Here is a 15,653-nt window from a genome sequence, read left to right on the forward strand (position 1 = left end):
GTAAAATACATGTCTTCCTAAATTTGCTTTCAGGAATGATGGCAAAACCATTTTCTCTTACAGTTTTTCACCAACAATGCGTTTTCTTGGTGGAAAAGTAGTATTTAAAATACAAATACATTCTAAGGCATCTCTCAGCTTAAATATTATCATCTGAGTAAATCTAGATTAACATGTTTACCACATGTTTCTCATATTTTCTTCATTTTAGATTTGAGCTTCCTGAAAACACCCCAGTTGGAACTCTTCTAATCTCTCTTACTTGCAAAGATCAGGATGGAACTTTCCCCAATAACAATATAACTTACTGGCTGATGACGGACACTTTTTCAAATGAAACCTTTACTCTTACAAACAATGAGCTGAAAGTAAGTCATTTAAAGTTGCCCTCTGACTGTGGCCCTCTGATTCACCTCAGATAGACTAACATTTTATTTTTATTCTTATAAAATTCTTAATGAACTACAGTAGTTCAAATAGCTGATGGCAGAATTTGTTCCTGGATTTTCAAATGAACCTGAAATTGCCGACAACATATCTTTCTTTTGGAGGGATGAAAATGTTGGAATGCAATTTTGATCTTGAGAACTGAATTAGGAAGGTTATAAATTTCCTAGAAGAGATGATAAAATATTGTGTCCTAATTTGGAATGCATTGCTTTATTTTAATAAATATATTAAATAGCAATTCAATTGCATACATATATAAAGAAGTAATTTCTTTTTGACCTGTGTACTAGTTCAAATATTTTACCAATTCAGGAACTATTTACCAATTCAGATTTTATGTAAAAGCTCAATAAGTTTATGTATAAAGCTTAAAAAATTTGATACTTGTCCACATTGCTACTTTCATATGATTTTCAAAGTAATAGATAAGTGTTATATTAAGTACTGTGGTTAACATAGTGAAGACTTCATCTGACCAATATACCAATGAAACACCCAACATGGGTTTGATGGACCAAATAATAAATGCATTTTTTCATATTGTTTTCATATTGAATCCATCAAAATTGGCCTTCTGCCCAAGATGCAGTTCATACAAGTCTCTTACCTGCTTACTATGTTCTCTCTTTCACTCTGCAATAGGAGTTCACAGAATCCCTTTCTCAACCTCAGAGTACAAGGATGTCTTTCAGCTCTGCCTTCCAGCTCCAAGCTTCACACTCCTCACACTGCTAGGAATACATCCAGACCCTTCTATGTCCCCATCATCCATGTGCATTTACACACTCTTAGTAAACTGTGCTAACATTCCTTTTAGGCAGTCATCCCCGGATGTGTAACGTTCAACCCCAGATGTGGGCCATGTGCTTCTCCTTGGTTTCTCATGGAAGTTTCTGTCTCAGTCCTGGAGTTACAAAACACACATTTCAGATCTCCCCAATTAGACAGTGAAAGAAAAAAATATATATAACTGAATTAACATCTGGCACATACTTAGTGCTAGTGAGCTATGTGTTAATTGATGACTAATTTAACAAATGATAAATAAGAAAAATGAATCCATCTAATTATTTTGTAAGTCATTGACAGGATTTAGCAATATTATTTTGCCAAATATACCAATGTCACATGTTCCTTCTATGCTACTGGAAAATATTGTCCATATGAGTAGAATATTAAAAATAGATCTTTAGGGGCCGGGAGTTTGGCCTAGTGGTAAAGTGCTTGCCTAGCATGAACAAAGGCCCGGGTTCGATTCCTAGGCACCACAACATAGAAAAAAGCCAGAAGTGGCGCTGAGGCTTAAGTGGTAGGGCTCTAGCCTTGAGAAAGTCCAAGGACAGTGCTCAGTTCCTGAGCTCAAGCCCAGGACTGGCAAAAAAAAATAGATCTTTATAAATGGCTTTATATGCTGATAAGATAAATATCAAACAATATTCTCCATTAGAAAATGTACAACTCATAGTATTCCTAAAAATATTTTATCTTTTTGTCAAAAAACTCTAATAAAAATTAAAGAAAGGAATAAAACACACAGAACCCATAGACAATCAACAATGAAAATTTGATTTTCTAATAGTGCTTCAGTTTTAAACTCCTAAAAGATCACAATTCAGGCACAAAATTTCTAGAACAAAATTGACAAGTTCTTATTTGGTCATAAAGTGGCATCTGTATTGTATTGTGTGGAAAACAACTTATAACAGTCATTCAAAATCTATATCTTTATGAAATGTACTGAATTGTTATGATAAATCAATATCTAATGCTTTAGATAGCTAGTAGATATTAATTTAAATGTTTCTTAATGAGTTAAGCAGCAACATTTACTCAGTACCAAGAATATTCTTGTAATTCTAATGTGTAATCTTGAATTACCATTTAATTCTTCCAACTGACTTCATCACAATATATATAACATAAAAAACAACAAAGTGAATATTTCTTTTCATGTCACTTACTAGGTTCCCTTCGATGGTTATTGATATGAAAAAAATCCCAATGTATTTATTAGCAAGCTCAGTATTATTATTTAAGAATGTGATGGTTTATATTTTCAAATTAGTTTAACATATTTGTTATGTTATGAAGTATTTTATTGTTATGAAGCATGATAATAAAATGAAATCCTGACCCAGTCACTACAAACACCTGTGTTGTTGTCATACTCAGCTTCCTCTTGAGAATGCTCCTCTAGAGCAATTAATATTTTCAATTCTTTTTGTCATTGCCTAAAGGGTTTTAGTGTTTTATCATCTATTCATATTGTTTGAAAATATCATTGCAGTTGCTTAGTTTCTGAGTTTTAAAATTATACCACAATCTATTCAGTCTGTGATAACTTGATATTCATGTCATGGTCCAAAAGTCATCACTTTATGGAAATTATCTCCCTATCTGATTGTTGTTATGTTCCATTGGACCACCGTATCTAAACACTTTCTTTATAAAAAGGTGTGCATTTCCTACTAAATTTTGATGATCAGTTGTAATGTTACAACAGCATATAATCTTGTATGCTTTGTTGATGTTTTTCATGCAAGGCATGTCCAAATAACAGAGCTTCCACATCATGTGTGTGAATGTTCAGCTACATGAAGTCATCCAAACTGGATGAGTAGTGTTTATCCGAAGAAAGTAATTATTATTCTTTTTCAATCTCTTTGTATTTCTAACTTGAATAAAACTATAGATTAATTTGCTTTTCCCTATTGGATAATAAGGTTTCATATCTTTTGACATGATGACTAACTGTGGGGGGAAAAAAGCAAACATTTAGGTACCTTTTGTATGAAAAAAAACATTCAGGTTTTTATTGTCCTTACTGATTTGTATGATGTGCTCAAGTATTCTAGAAAATATTTTAAAATTTCCTAGAGCTATTTTTTTTGCCAGTCTTGGGTTTTAGCTCAGGGCCTGAACACTGTCCTTGGACTTTCTCAAGGTTAGAGCTCTCAAGTTGAGCCTCAGCAGCACTTCCAGCTTTTTTCTATGCATGTGGTACCAAGGAATTGAACCCGGGTCTCCATGCATGCTAGGCAAGCACTCTTCCACTAGGCCAAACTCCTGGCCCCTCCTAGAGCTATTTTAATAAATAGTCATTATATTTAAAATGTGCTAGTGGCTCATGCCTGTAAACTTAGGAGGCTGAAATCTGTAGATCAAAGTTCTAAGCCAATCTAGTCAAGAAAGTTTATGAAATTAATATCTCCAACTACCTTCTGGTAGAGAGCTTGACTCAAGCAAAAAGAGTAGGAACATTGCCTAGGCCCTAAGATCAAACTCCAGAACTGGAACACACACATACACATACACACACACCCTACACACACACCCTACACACACACCCTACACACACACACACACACACACGTGCAAATGTAAAGAAATAGATCTTTTGATTTGGAGGGAAGAATGGGATTACTTTTTCACCTGGCAATAACATTTCTGATAGTTTTATTTCTGTTGTGAGCTTTAACCTTGCCTCTGACATGTGGAAACTTGTGTATATGTTCAGCTATTTTCTTACAGTATTTACAGGTTTTTCTTCTAATGATCAATTTATTTCTACTTTTCATACTATAATTTAAATAGAATAATGAGAGGCAGGAGTATTTATTGCCTGATTAATGCCTTGGAACATTATAGAATTTAAGTAGATAATATTATTTATCTATACTTTCTAGAACCTCCTAATTTTCCTAGTTGACTTCTCTGCCTACTAAATGTTGACTACTGAGAAAAGAAGTGTAAATATGGCTGAGGTATATAGACAAACTCAAAAAAACTAGAGGCACAATCCTCCTTTCCTCTATTACCTTAGATGATCTCAAATGTATTTAAGGCTAGGCCATACTCAAGACAATGTGGCTATTCCTGAACTGTGGAGAGAAAACTTTTAGATTACTCCTTATGTTTAATATTTTTAAAGATATTGAACACATCCTGCCTATTCACTACACTCTTCTCAGGGGAGCGAAGTAAAAGAGTAAACATAGGGGAAATATTGACCACTTTTACAGAGTCGATATCAAGTACTCATTTTCCTGTTATTTTGAACCTTGAATGCAAATTTTACTTTTAATAAATGATTCCTGCTAATACTAACTAAATGTGAATAATATGCAATACAGTAACTACAGATACTCCTCTGTTTATGAGATCATATCCAGATTACATTCGTAGTAAATAGGAAATAATTATGATTTGAAATGCATTGGAAATATCTCACATAGGGAATTCATACTTTAGAGGCAGAATTCACTGTAGAGAAGTGGCCCTTTGCCCTTGTTCTGCAGTTGAGTGGGATCTGTGGCTCTTGGACTCTGTCCAGCATCACTGGGGAGTACATATTGTTCATCACCAGACTGAGAAAAGGTCAGAAGTCAACCTCTGAAGAATGTTTGTACTGAGCTCATAAAATATTGGCAATGCTATATTTACTACTTGTCAACTTGTAAATATGACTAGTTGTAAATTGAGCATATTAAGAAGCATCTGGCTTTCTAAAGATATTTTATGTAATAGGAAGCGTTATATCAAATGAATCAGTGTACATGAACGCCCAGGAAAAATACTGTTATAATACTTCACAATATAACATGATAATTATGAAGTGTCAAATATGCAGTTATTTAGTTTTGTAATAAATTCACAATGGATATATTAGACAACTTTACCATATTACATTTATTAAGATAAATTTCTTGTGCTTTCTAAAAAAAATTAGTGAGACTCTTTGAAAAGCTAAACGTACATGTGTGGCTTTTAGCTGTAGGTTTCATTACCTTCTTGGTGGGCACACTGTTGTACTTTATCACTTTCCCTTATTATTTGTCACATATCTTAGTTTGGGACTCAAGTGCATGATAAAACCAATGTTCAGCCAAAGCAGAACAAGCCAATGATGTATTTTTTTTTTCATTTACAGGTTGGGCCTGCACACCTAGATTATGATAATCCAATTTTTTCAGGAATGCACTACAAATATACACTGCTTATAAGAGTATCTGACAAAGGAAGTCCTGTACTTTCAAGTAAGAAATTACCAATTTGAAATGCTAAAGTAGTTTGCATTCTATAAAAATACCCAGTACTTGGAAAGATAGTTAGCAGTTTATCATATTTAAAATTATTTATATATTCTATCAGGTATTCATGTTATCTGTTATGACAAATTATAAACTGTAACTATCATTATAACTCACTTAGAGAGCTGCATTACAATTTAGGAAAGCCTAAATAAATGTGTAACTGCAATAAAAAAACTAAGTAAATATGTAATTAGATTAGATATTTATGTTCAATTAAAGCACTTTGCAATTGTTAAATCCAAAATCAAATGTCTCCTATAATTTTTTTGAATTTAAGGGATATCTGAGGTAATCAACTTAATCTCCGTTACAGAAAATATTGTATGTTTCAGATTATCATTAAGTTACCTTTCCTTCATTGTTTACTATATTGTTATGTTGGAGTATTATAATCATTTTCAACACTTGAACATTATTTTGGCCCTTGAAACTGAAATATTAATTTCAGAGGAGTACATTTATATAAAATATTCTACTAGGAAATTGATTTGGTGGATATTTTGAATTCAAATACACTTCTAAATGCTACATAATTTAAAAAGTTGGTAATTTATTAAATATCTCAATATAACAGCATTTTGTGTAATTCATACATTTACACTGAAAAATATAATTTAAGGGGCTGGGAATTTGGCCTAGTGATGGAGTGCTTGCCTAGCATGCACGATGAAATACCTCAAAACCTAGATACATAAGGCCATATAGGATGAGGCTAAATGAAAGGACCTCCAGGATATAGAAACAAAGAGCCATATGACGTGTGATGGTTATTCTTATGTATTATGTTATTTCTCATCTCTTTTGTTGTCCCTTGGTTATTCTCATATTGTTACAGTATCTTACCTTTTAAACTGGTATATTTGTATATACGTTTATTTGTTTATTTGAAATAGGAAAGAGAAGTGGGGAATACAAGATGAGGGGAGGATGTGTGGAGGGAAATGGGGACAAAAGCATGAGAAGGGCTATCAATGTGTGTGAAGTAATGCAGCTTCTGTCTGGTGAATATAATTGTAACCCCTCTATCAATTACAATAAAATATATGAAAAAAAAGAAAAAGGTGGAAGTGGCACTATGGCTCAAGTGGTAGAGCTCTAGCCTTTCAAGCCCAACGACAGCTCCCAGGCCCTGAGTTCAAGCCCCAGGACTGCCCTCCCCCAAAAAAATAGAAAAGAAAAGAAAGTAAAAGAAATAAAGAAAAATGTAATTTGAGATGGGACTTAAAAGCGTAGTAAGCATTGATGTAAAGTAAATATACAAATAACCTTGTTACAGTTTTATATGTATGTTTGCATGTTTTATTCCCATAGCAATTATTACAATCATTGTAAGAGTGACAAGAATAAATGAAGCGAATCCAATTGGCGGTACATCAGCATTCACCTTCAGTGTATTTGAAAACAGCCCAATGGACACACTAGTTGGAAAAATTACTTTTACAGACTCAGACTGGCCACTTAACAATATAAACTATGCCATCGTTGGAGGCAATATGGGAAGGTCTCCCAAATTTTACATTGAACCCAATACAGGTATTATAAATTACACTGAAATAAATTAATCATAGTACTTAAAAATGTCCACATACCAATTCAAACCCTAGTTTATTTAGAAGCTGTGAACATCGAAGCATCTTTCAAAAACCTCCTGAACTCAGTAGTGTTCATCTAGAATTTTAAACTGGATTCATGAAATCTTAGTCACCAAAGAACTGAAACTGATCTTTATTCTTTCTTTTTAATTTTATTTATTTTATTATTTATTGTTATTTTTTTTGCTGGTCCTAGGCCTGGCAAAAAACTTGGGGCCTGAGCTTTTTTTGCTCAAGGCTAGCACTCTACCATATGAACCATGACACAATTTCTGGCCTTTTTCTGTTTATTGAAACCAGGGCTTCAAGTCAAGTACCTTACCACTAAGCTGCATCCTCAGTCCAGAAGTTTTGATCTTTGATATACTGAACTTCAGGACAATCTATGCAAATATATATCTTTCCAAATGAGCAGTATGAACAGAATGAATAGTAAAGGACTCTGTATGTGAATGAACGTTTGCCATGATTTTGTTTCTGAATTTCACTGTAGCTGGAAGAAAGTTGATTTGTATGAGTTAATTTCTACTTGTTATTGAAATGATCATTTTATTTAGATTGTAGTTCAGCATCAATTGGAGATACTAGAAAATCCTGAAATAACAAGTCCTCTGTAATTCTTGCGTAGGTATGATAAAACTACTGTCCTCACTAGACAGGGAAGCTGAGTCACTGCACAAAATAGTTGTGAGAATTACAGACTTGGACAACGATGTTCTCCCTGATCCTCTTAGACAGAGAAGTGTTATGGCCCAGGTGACCATCCATGTTCTGGTAAGAATGAGTCATTATTTGCAACTTGTTAGCTATTTGCATGTACATTATTTCATGTGTAATGAAAGTAATGGGTTTCATTGTGGCATGTTTATATGTGTACATGGTCCACTTTGATTATAGTATCACTGCCCACCAGGTCACTCTCTCTTAACTTTCTACAACTGGTCCCCTCACATGAAGCAGGTCTTTGAAAAATATGGATTCAAATTCAGAGAGACATTTTTTTCTACAGATACATTAACTGTAGCAGTAACTGTAAAACTTGTCATTATATGTAAATTAATTTGAGTGACACTTGAGTTAATTTAATTGTTCTATTAATCTGAACTTAGATGAATATGCCTGGTATCTCAGCATATATTTTAGTTGTCTGGAGGACCTTGAGGTAGTTAAGCATATTTTCTTTTTGTTTTTGTTTCTGCCATTCTGGGTCTTGAACTCAAGGCCTGGGCATTGTCCTTGAGCTTTTTCAAAGCTAGCTCTCTGCCACATGAGCCACAGAACAACTTCAGGCTTTTTCTACATAAGTGGTACCCAGGAATAGAACCCAGGGCTTCATGCATGATAGGCAAGACACAATCACTAGGCCACACTCCTAGGCCCAAACCTATTTTCATAAATGAGCAAACATATGCTCCAAGATATAGTTTTACTTGGGCTGTGTCTCTGTTGGTCTATGTTTTCTCTCTTTGGTTTTCACTGAAGAAATATCTTACTCTTTTCACCAGCATGAAGTACAGAAGCAAGAGTTTCTAGGCATCTTTTATATTTGACTTGAGTTCTTTAAGACTTACATCATTGCAATTCTGTACATTACTTTCATTGATGGAAGGGTATAGAAAGTGAAATTCTCCTTTACAGATACTGCCAAACTTTCTTTAAATTAAGATTCTTTATTTTTTTTCCTGCTAAGTGAGAGCTGTAAGAATTCCAATACTGGATCTGATAGAAAAGGCAATGATTTCTAATAAAAGAAATTTAAAGCCACAGACATTACTTAGAGGACCGCAGAATGGTGAACACTTTCATATGTGTTCTTGGTGAACTCTAATAATAATGTTACATGACTCAGTGTCAGTATCCCCACTGTAGGCTCGTTATGTCTGGAAAACAGAATAAGCCAGGCCAAAAGTCTTTGTGGAAAGAAATATAATAAAGTGGCTCAAATGGTTTCAACCATGACGAAAGGATGTCATAAATGAATGGAACTTCTTTCTTTGTGAAAGCTTCCCAGCATTCTCCCCATGTATATCTACATTCCAGCCTATACAGAATTGAGTGCTTTGTCTTTGCACTTCTGTAGACATGTGGTAGCCAATACATTGTATGTGTATGTGAGTCCCTGTGTTCCAGTAGACTGGATAATAAAAGATCTTTTATATTCATCATTCATAAAAAAAAATTGCCTTCCCATTTTTTCACAGGACTACAAGGACTTAATCAGGAAGAAATATTTTATTTATAGAGACAAAGCAAAGTCTATGCATTTCCCATCATGATATGAATAGACTTAGCTTTGGATATTGATACTGGATTTAAATGTCTGTTCTTGAAAAATACTACCAGTAAAATGTAGAGTAGGAGGTATCATCTTTATTCAGAAATACTGTAAAGTATAATACAGTTTTTAAACATATTAGACATCCTTTTAAGTTTAAACTGACATTCGAAAACAGACACAGAATAGTAATATAGGTGCTACTATATGAATAAATCTAATTTAACCTGGAAGAATGAGCAAATGATAGGTGTGGGCATGGTGGCATATAGCTGATATTCCATATATTGCATAGGCATAGATGGGGAGGGTAAATGAGTAAAGCAAAAATGACTCGGTCTGTAGGGCACAATGGATATCAGTTCCCAGCCCCACTACTATAAAAATAACTAACAACATTTATTTATGAAATAAAAGTTCTTTTCTATCATTACATATATAATTAAATGTACATGATTAATTCCACCTAAATTTGTTTGTTGAAGCCTTTTCCAATGTGATGATCATGGAGGATGTTCTTTTTTAGCCTATATATGGAGACAGAATAAGTTGAAAACATAAAGAGGTGCTTCTGGTCTAATCTGATGAGACATTAGATAATTTGTTTTCTCCTATGAAAAGGGTCAGAAAAACAAGGACTCTAAAAGTCAGCAGATCCACACCAGAAACCAAATTTCACCATAAATTGATCTTTGACTATACAGGTTTCTGTAACTTCAAAGTGGTTGGTGGTATTTTCTTTTTTTAATATTTTTATTGTAATTAATAAAAGGGTTACATGATTCTTGGTCCTTATTAAGAAAGTTTCAACCTGTGCCAAGGAGGACTAGTGTATCTCCTATTCCTTCTTGTAAAGTTTTCAGAGTATCGGCTTTTACCTCCACGTCTTTGATACATTTGGAGTTAATTCTAGTACAGGGTGACAAAGAAGGATCCAACTTTAGTTTTCTGCATGTGCTTAACCAGTTCTGCCAGCACCACTTGTTGAAGAGGCTATCTTTCTTCCATTTTATTTTTTTGGCTCCCTTGTCAAAGATTAGGTGGCCATAGGTCTGTGGTTTAATATCTGGGTCTTTAGTTCTATTCCATTGGTCTTCAGGCCTGTTCTTGTGCCAGTACCAAGCTGTTTTGATAATTATAGCTCTGTAATAGAGTCTAAAGTTTGGTATTGGCATTTACCCAATTATCCAGAAACAAGGGCATACTAAATCCACCAGCACAACAATGTTCATTGCAACACTATTTACCACAGCAAAGATATGTAGATCCATGCTTTATAAGGGTTGAAAGATGTACAGAGGACCAGAGATAGAAAAATAGTATAAGAGAGAACCAGGGAGGTATAAGAGGAATAACATAGGAGTGTAAGATTATTATAGTAATGAAGAAAAGGTATAGCGTAAGGATAACTGACCTAAGTTGGTAAGCAGGTAGTGTATTTGAGTACAAAGTTTGGAAAGTATTAGATAAAACTTATGTGTTGCTGCACGACTAGCTCTTAGCCCAACCAGTGGCCTCACAGTGGGCTGTGGGATGGATCTGCGAGCTTCAGTCTGAGTGTGCTGGGCAGATGGTTGGTTTTCCTGTGCTGCTTCCAGGGGCAGGCCCCGGCCAAGGGTCTGGGGATTGGGAGTATCCTAGGGCTCTCAGCAGGACCAGCAGGTGTTCACTCTGTTCCCAGGGGTGGGGCCCAGCCCAGGATGTGGGCTCCAAGGCAGAGCCTCGCCTTTCTGATTCTCAGAAAGGGAGCCTGGCTGCTGGTTGACCCTTCAGTTCCCTGCTGTGTTTCTGCTGCTTTGGCCAGGAGTCTGTGACTGTGGGGGGCCCCTTGGTGCTGTCTTGCTCAGGATTCCCAGCTGGAGGATGCCTGGCTCAAGATTTGAGGGGGACAGATGCTGGCTCCTATTTTCCTGCACACCCCACCTGCTGTTGTAAGGCAGGGTCTCAGCGCCCCCCACTCTCCAGACCTAGTATCCTGGGAGAGGAACCTGTTGGGCGGGTGGGAGCTGGGACACCTCAGCCTCCCCTGGTGGGGTGCTGGATCTTAGCGACTGCCCGCCTGTCAGTCTCCAGTCAGAGGCCTGGGAGAGGAACCTGTTGGGCTGGTGGGAGCTGCGACAGCTCTGCCTCCCTTGGTGGGGTGCTGGGTCTTAGTGTAGCCCGCCTGTTGGACTCCAGTCAGAGGCCTGGGAGAGGAGCCTGTTGGGCGGGTGGGAGCAGGGACACCTCCACCTCCTTTGGTGGTGTGGTGGGTGTTAGTGCCTACCCGCCTGTCAGTCTCCAGTCAATGGCCTGGGGGAGGGGGCTGTTGAGGGAAGGGACAGGATTCTAAATTCCTTGCTCCCCCTTCTCCTGCCAGTTTTTCTCAGGCGGGGTGGAGGGGTCTGAGTTAAGTTCTATTACTTGGCACCAGCTCTGCTTTCCCCATGGGTTTGGGGACCCGCTGTGTTACTCACACCTCTGCATTTGGCTGTGGATGCTCCACGGTGTTGGGGAATCAATCATTCACTCCCCTTGGATCTCTGCCGCCGCCTGTGTTCCGCGTTTGGGTTCCCCTGCTTGCTGTTCTGGTTCTGCGTCTGGGTTCTGTTGCTTCTGCGGATACCTAAGAAGACTGAAAAATTCCATTTGTTATATATTAAGCTTAAAAGTGTTAGAAAGCTGTAGCATTAAATGGTATTTTTCTACTACGTAGATACTCTGATATATAAAAGAATTAAATGGAATATATAAATACATCTAAAGTCCAAGATATAGGATAGTAGGGTGATGTTCAATTATCACATAAATTGTTTTGGAAAAAATGATAGTCTATTTTGGGAATTGATGTACATAGGGATCCTGAATTGTAGAAGAAGAAGAAGGAGAAGAAGGAGGATGAAGGAGAGTGGAAGGGGAAGGAGAGGGGAGAGGAAGAAGAAAGAAGAAGGAGGTGGGAAACAGGAGAAGGAAGAGGAGAAGGGGGAGGAGGAGGAGGGGGGAGGGGAGTAGTAGGAGAAGAAGAAGAGTAGGAGGCGGAGGAGGAGGGAGGGAGGGAGGGAGGGAAGAGGAGGAGAACGAGGAGGAAGAGGACAAGGACAAGGAGGACTAGGAGGGGAAGAGGAAGAAGGAGAAGAGGAAGGGGAAGAAGAGGAAGAAGAAGCAGAAGCAGAAGTGGGAGCGGGAGAGGGAGAGGGAGATGGAGAGGGAGAGGGAAAGGCAGGAGGAGAAGGAGAAGGAGGAGAAGGAGGAGAAGGAGAGGAAGAGGAGGACGAGGAGAAGGAGGAGGACAAGGAGGAGGAGCAGCAGGAGGAGGAGGAAGGGCAGAAGGAGAAAGGGAAGGGGAAGAAGGAGAAGGGGAAGGGGAAGAAGGAGAAGGAGGAGAGGAAAAGGAGGAAGAAGGCAGAGGAGGAAGAGGAGGAAGAGGAGGAGGAAGAGGAGGAGGAGGAGGAGGAGGAGGAGAACAACAACAACAGCAAGAAGAACAAGAACAAGAAGAAATTTCTGAAAGAAATTTAGTATTCATCTAGTCAGAAAAAAAAACAAACAGGTCAAAACTAAAGGAAAACCAAAACCAAAACCACAACCAAGCCACTTTTATAGCTTTTTCATATACTGTCTGTTACACTACCCTATACTTGCTGACAAGAATTTGCATACCAAATTGAAGGCTGTTTTGTCTCCTGCAAAGAGTATGATAAATTTCCTTAGAGGATAGTTTCTAAATCATCACTATCTCTTCTATGAGCCTTTTAGAAGAAATTGCTCCCAAACACATGCCCTTTATTTCCAAACTTTAGTACTCTGTTTCTGCCTGATGCTTACTTCACTTCTGGAACATGTAAAGATATATAATTTTCTTTATATCTAAACTAGTAATATATCAATGACTTAAAATTAGCATTTGTACTTTCTTGCATGTCTTTGTGAAAAGTTTTAAAAGGCACGCAATATCCATACTCGGTTGTATAAGGGAACCATCCATTTGGAAAGAAAAATCTACTTGCTTTTCTTTCTAATAGAGAAGTGTCAAAAAGTGTCAAATGGCCCTCTGAAATGAGAAGGAATTTACAGTGGCTAAGTGTTTCCCGCTGACCATTTTTAGAAAAGGTTTTAGCCAAAGAAATGGATAGTAGATTCCTTTATTTTCAACCTGCTGTGCATTAACTGTTAACTATATGTACATAGAGTATGACATATGACATAGATCTGTTGTTGGTGCCATTGGAAAATTCTTGTATTTTTGTGCCAGTAGTGAGGCTTGAACTAGTAGGCTCTTGCTCTTGCTTAGCACTTTTTGTTCAAGGATGGTTCCACACAACTTACAGCTTTTTTCTAGATGTGTGTGTGTGTGCAAGAGAGGGAGAGAGAGAGAGAGAGAGAGAGAGAGAGAGAGAGAGAGAGAGAGAGAGAGAGAGAGAGAGACAGAGAGACAGAGAGACAGAGAGACAGAGAGACAGAGAGACAGAGACAGAGACACAGAGACACAGAGAGAGAGACAGGCAGACAGAGAGAGAGAGAGAGACAGAGAGAGGGAGACAGAAAAACAGAGAGAAGGAGAGGGAGAGGGAGAGGGAGAGAGATTCTTACAAACTTTTCTGCCTAGGCTGGCTTTGAACACTGAATCTCAATTTTCTGTCTTTGGAATACCTAAGATTGAAGATGTGCATCATCAGCAAACAGCTAATGTTTATTTTATCCTCAGTCCATGGAGCAGAGGCAATTTAGAAAATCATCTCTATTTCCATACCTGGAGAAAATCTGAAGGAAATTGTGGTTCTATTAAATCTACATACTCTATTAAGACTGCATTTTCATCATTTTCCCATCCAAACAAAAGCTAGAAACCACTTAAGTGTGACAGATAAACATGTTTAGAAAGTTCTTGTTTCTTATGTTTACCAATAAGAGCTAGAGCATGAAAGTCATCATGCTGGGATACTTTTATTTTTCAAATCATATTGTTTCTTGAATTGTTTATGTTAATATGAAACTGAAACTGTAAATCAATTTCTTTCATGTGCTGAATATGGCATTGTTTAAGGAATTTTGAAATATAGCATATAGCATTAACCTACTACAGATTTTATTTATAAAATGTGTGCAATAACATTTTGAGAAAAAAAAAAACTAAAAAGAATGCAAGCTGAAGGATGCCAAAGAAGACCCCCTGACACAGTTTAGGAGATAATCTGCAATGGATAGAAAATATGTTTCTTTTTCTTTTTCTTTTTTTCCTCCTGTTTGTTGAGCTTGAACTCTGGGCCTGGATACTGACCCTGAGTTCTTCAGCTCAAGGCTACCAACCTACCCTTGAGTCACAATGCCACTTCCAGTTTTCTAGAAGTTAATTAGAGATAAGAGTCCAACAACTTTAGTACCCAGGCTGGCTTTGAACCACAATCCTCAGCCTCCTGAGTAGCTAGGATTACAGGTTTGAGCCACCATGTCTGGCAGAGTTTCTAACGCTATATATTTTTTCTTTCATGACTTTGACTTATATTGTAAAGGAATTTTTGTTTTTTAAAAAATATTTTTATTGTAATTAATAAAAGAGTTACATGATATTTGCCAGATAGAAGGTGTATTAATTCACATACATTGATACCCTTTCACATGTCTTGGTCCCCATTACCCTCCCTCCACCCCCCATCTTGGTTTTCCCCCCTTCTCTATCCAATTTCAAGTAACCAAATACAAATATATCCAGTATATCAGATAACAAAGTGAGATACTGTAATAATATGAGATAACCAAGGGACAGCAAAAGAGATGAGAGATAATATAGTACATTAAGGACAACAATCATTCATTATATGGCTTTTGTTTCTATATCCTAGAGGTCCATTCAATTAGCTTCATACTATATGGCCTTATGTATCAAGGTTTTGCTCTATTGTAAATCTCTGCTAGGAAAGCCCAAAGGTTTCTACTGATTATGACACATGAGGGAAACCATTGAGCCTAAGTTCCTTTGAGTCTGGCTTACTTCACTTAATATGGTTTTTTCTAAGTCTTTCCATTTCCTAACAAATGGGGCAATGTTGTTTTTTTCTGACAGCAGCATAGAATTCCATTGTTACTTTCCTATGGTGCTAAGCCCCTGCTGTTAAAATATTTCTCCCCATCCAATGGATCTCTTATCTCTATTTAATAAAGCTTAGTATTACAGTAGTTACTAAAAAATAAGTATATAAAGTATATGTAGGAACTTTGAGTGGAAAATAGGGTATGAGCCCTACAAATGAGAATTTTAGAGCTAGA

The 15,653-nt window shown here is 36.9% G+C and overlaps 1 protein-coding gene across 1 annotated transcript in view; it reads left to right on the plus strand.

Moving 5' to 3' along the window:
- The window catches only part of LOC150063214 (cadherin-related family member 3-like), a 173,540-nt gene that overhangs the window by 84,184 nt on the left and 73,703 nt on the right, over positions 1-15,653 (plus strand). Inside the window, exons 14-17 of the mRNA XM_090332223.1 lie at positions 212-368; positions 5,381-5,486; positions 6,855-7,076; positions 7,764-7,909. Of these exons, the coding sequence (XP_090188349.1) occupies positions 212-368; positions 5,381-5,486; positions 6,855-7,076; positions 7,764-7,909 (631 nt within the window). The remainder of the gene's footprint in view (positions 1-211; positions 369-5,380; positions 5,487-6,854; positions 7,077-7,763; positions 7,910-15,653) is intronic.

The sequence above is a fragment of the Megascapheus bottae genome, chromosome 5, assembly GCF_031878675.1.
Source record: "Megascapheus bottae isolate mThoBot1 chromosome 5, mThoBot2.hap1, whole genome shotgun sequence".
NCBI lineage: Eukaryota > Metazoa > Chordata > Mammalia > Rodentia > Geomyidae > Megascapheus > Megascapheus bottae.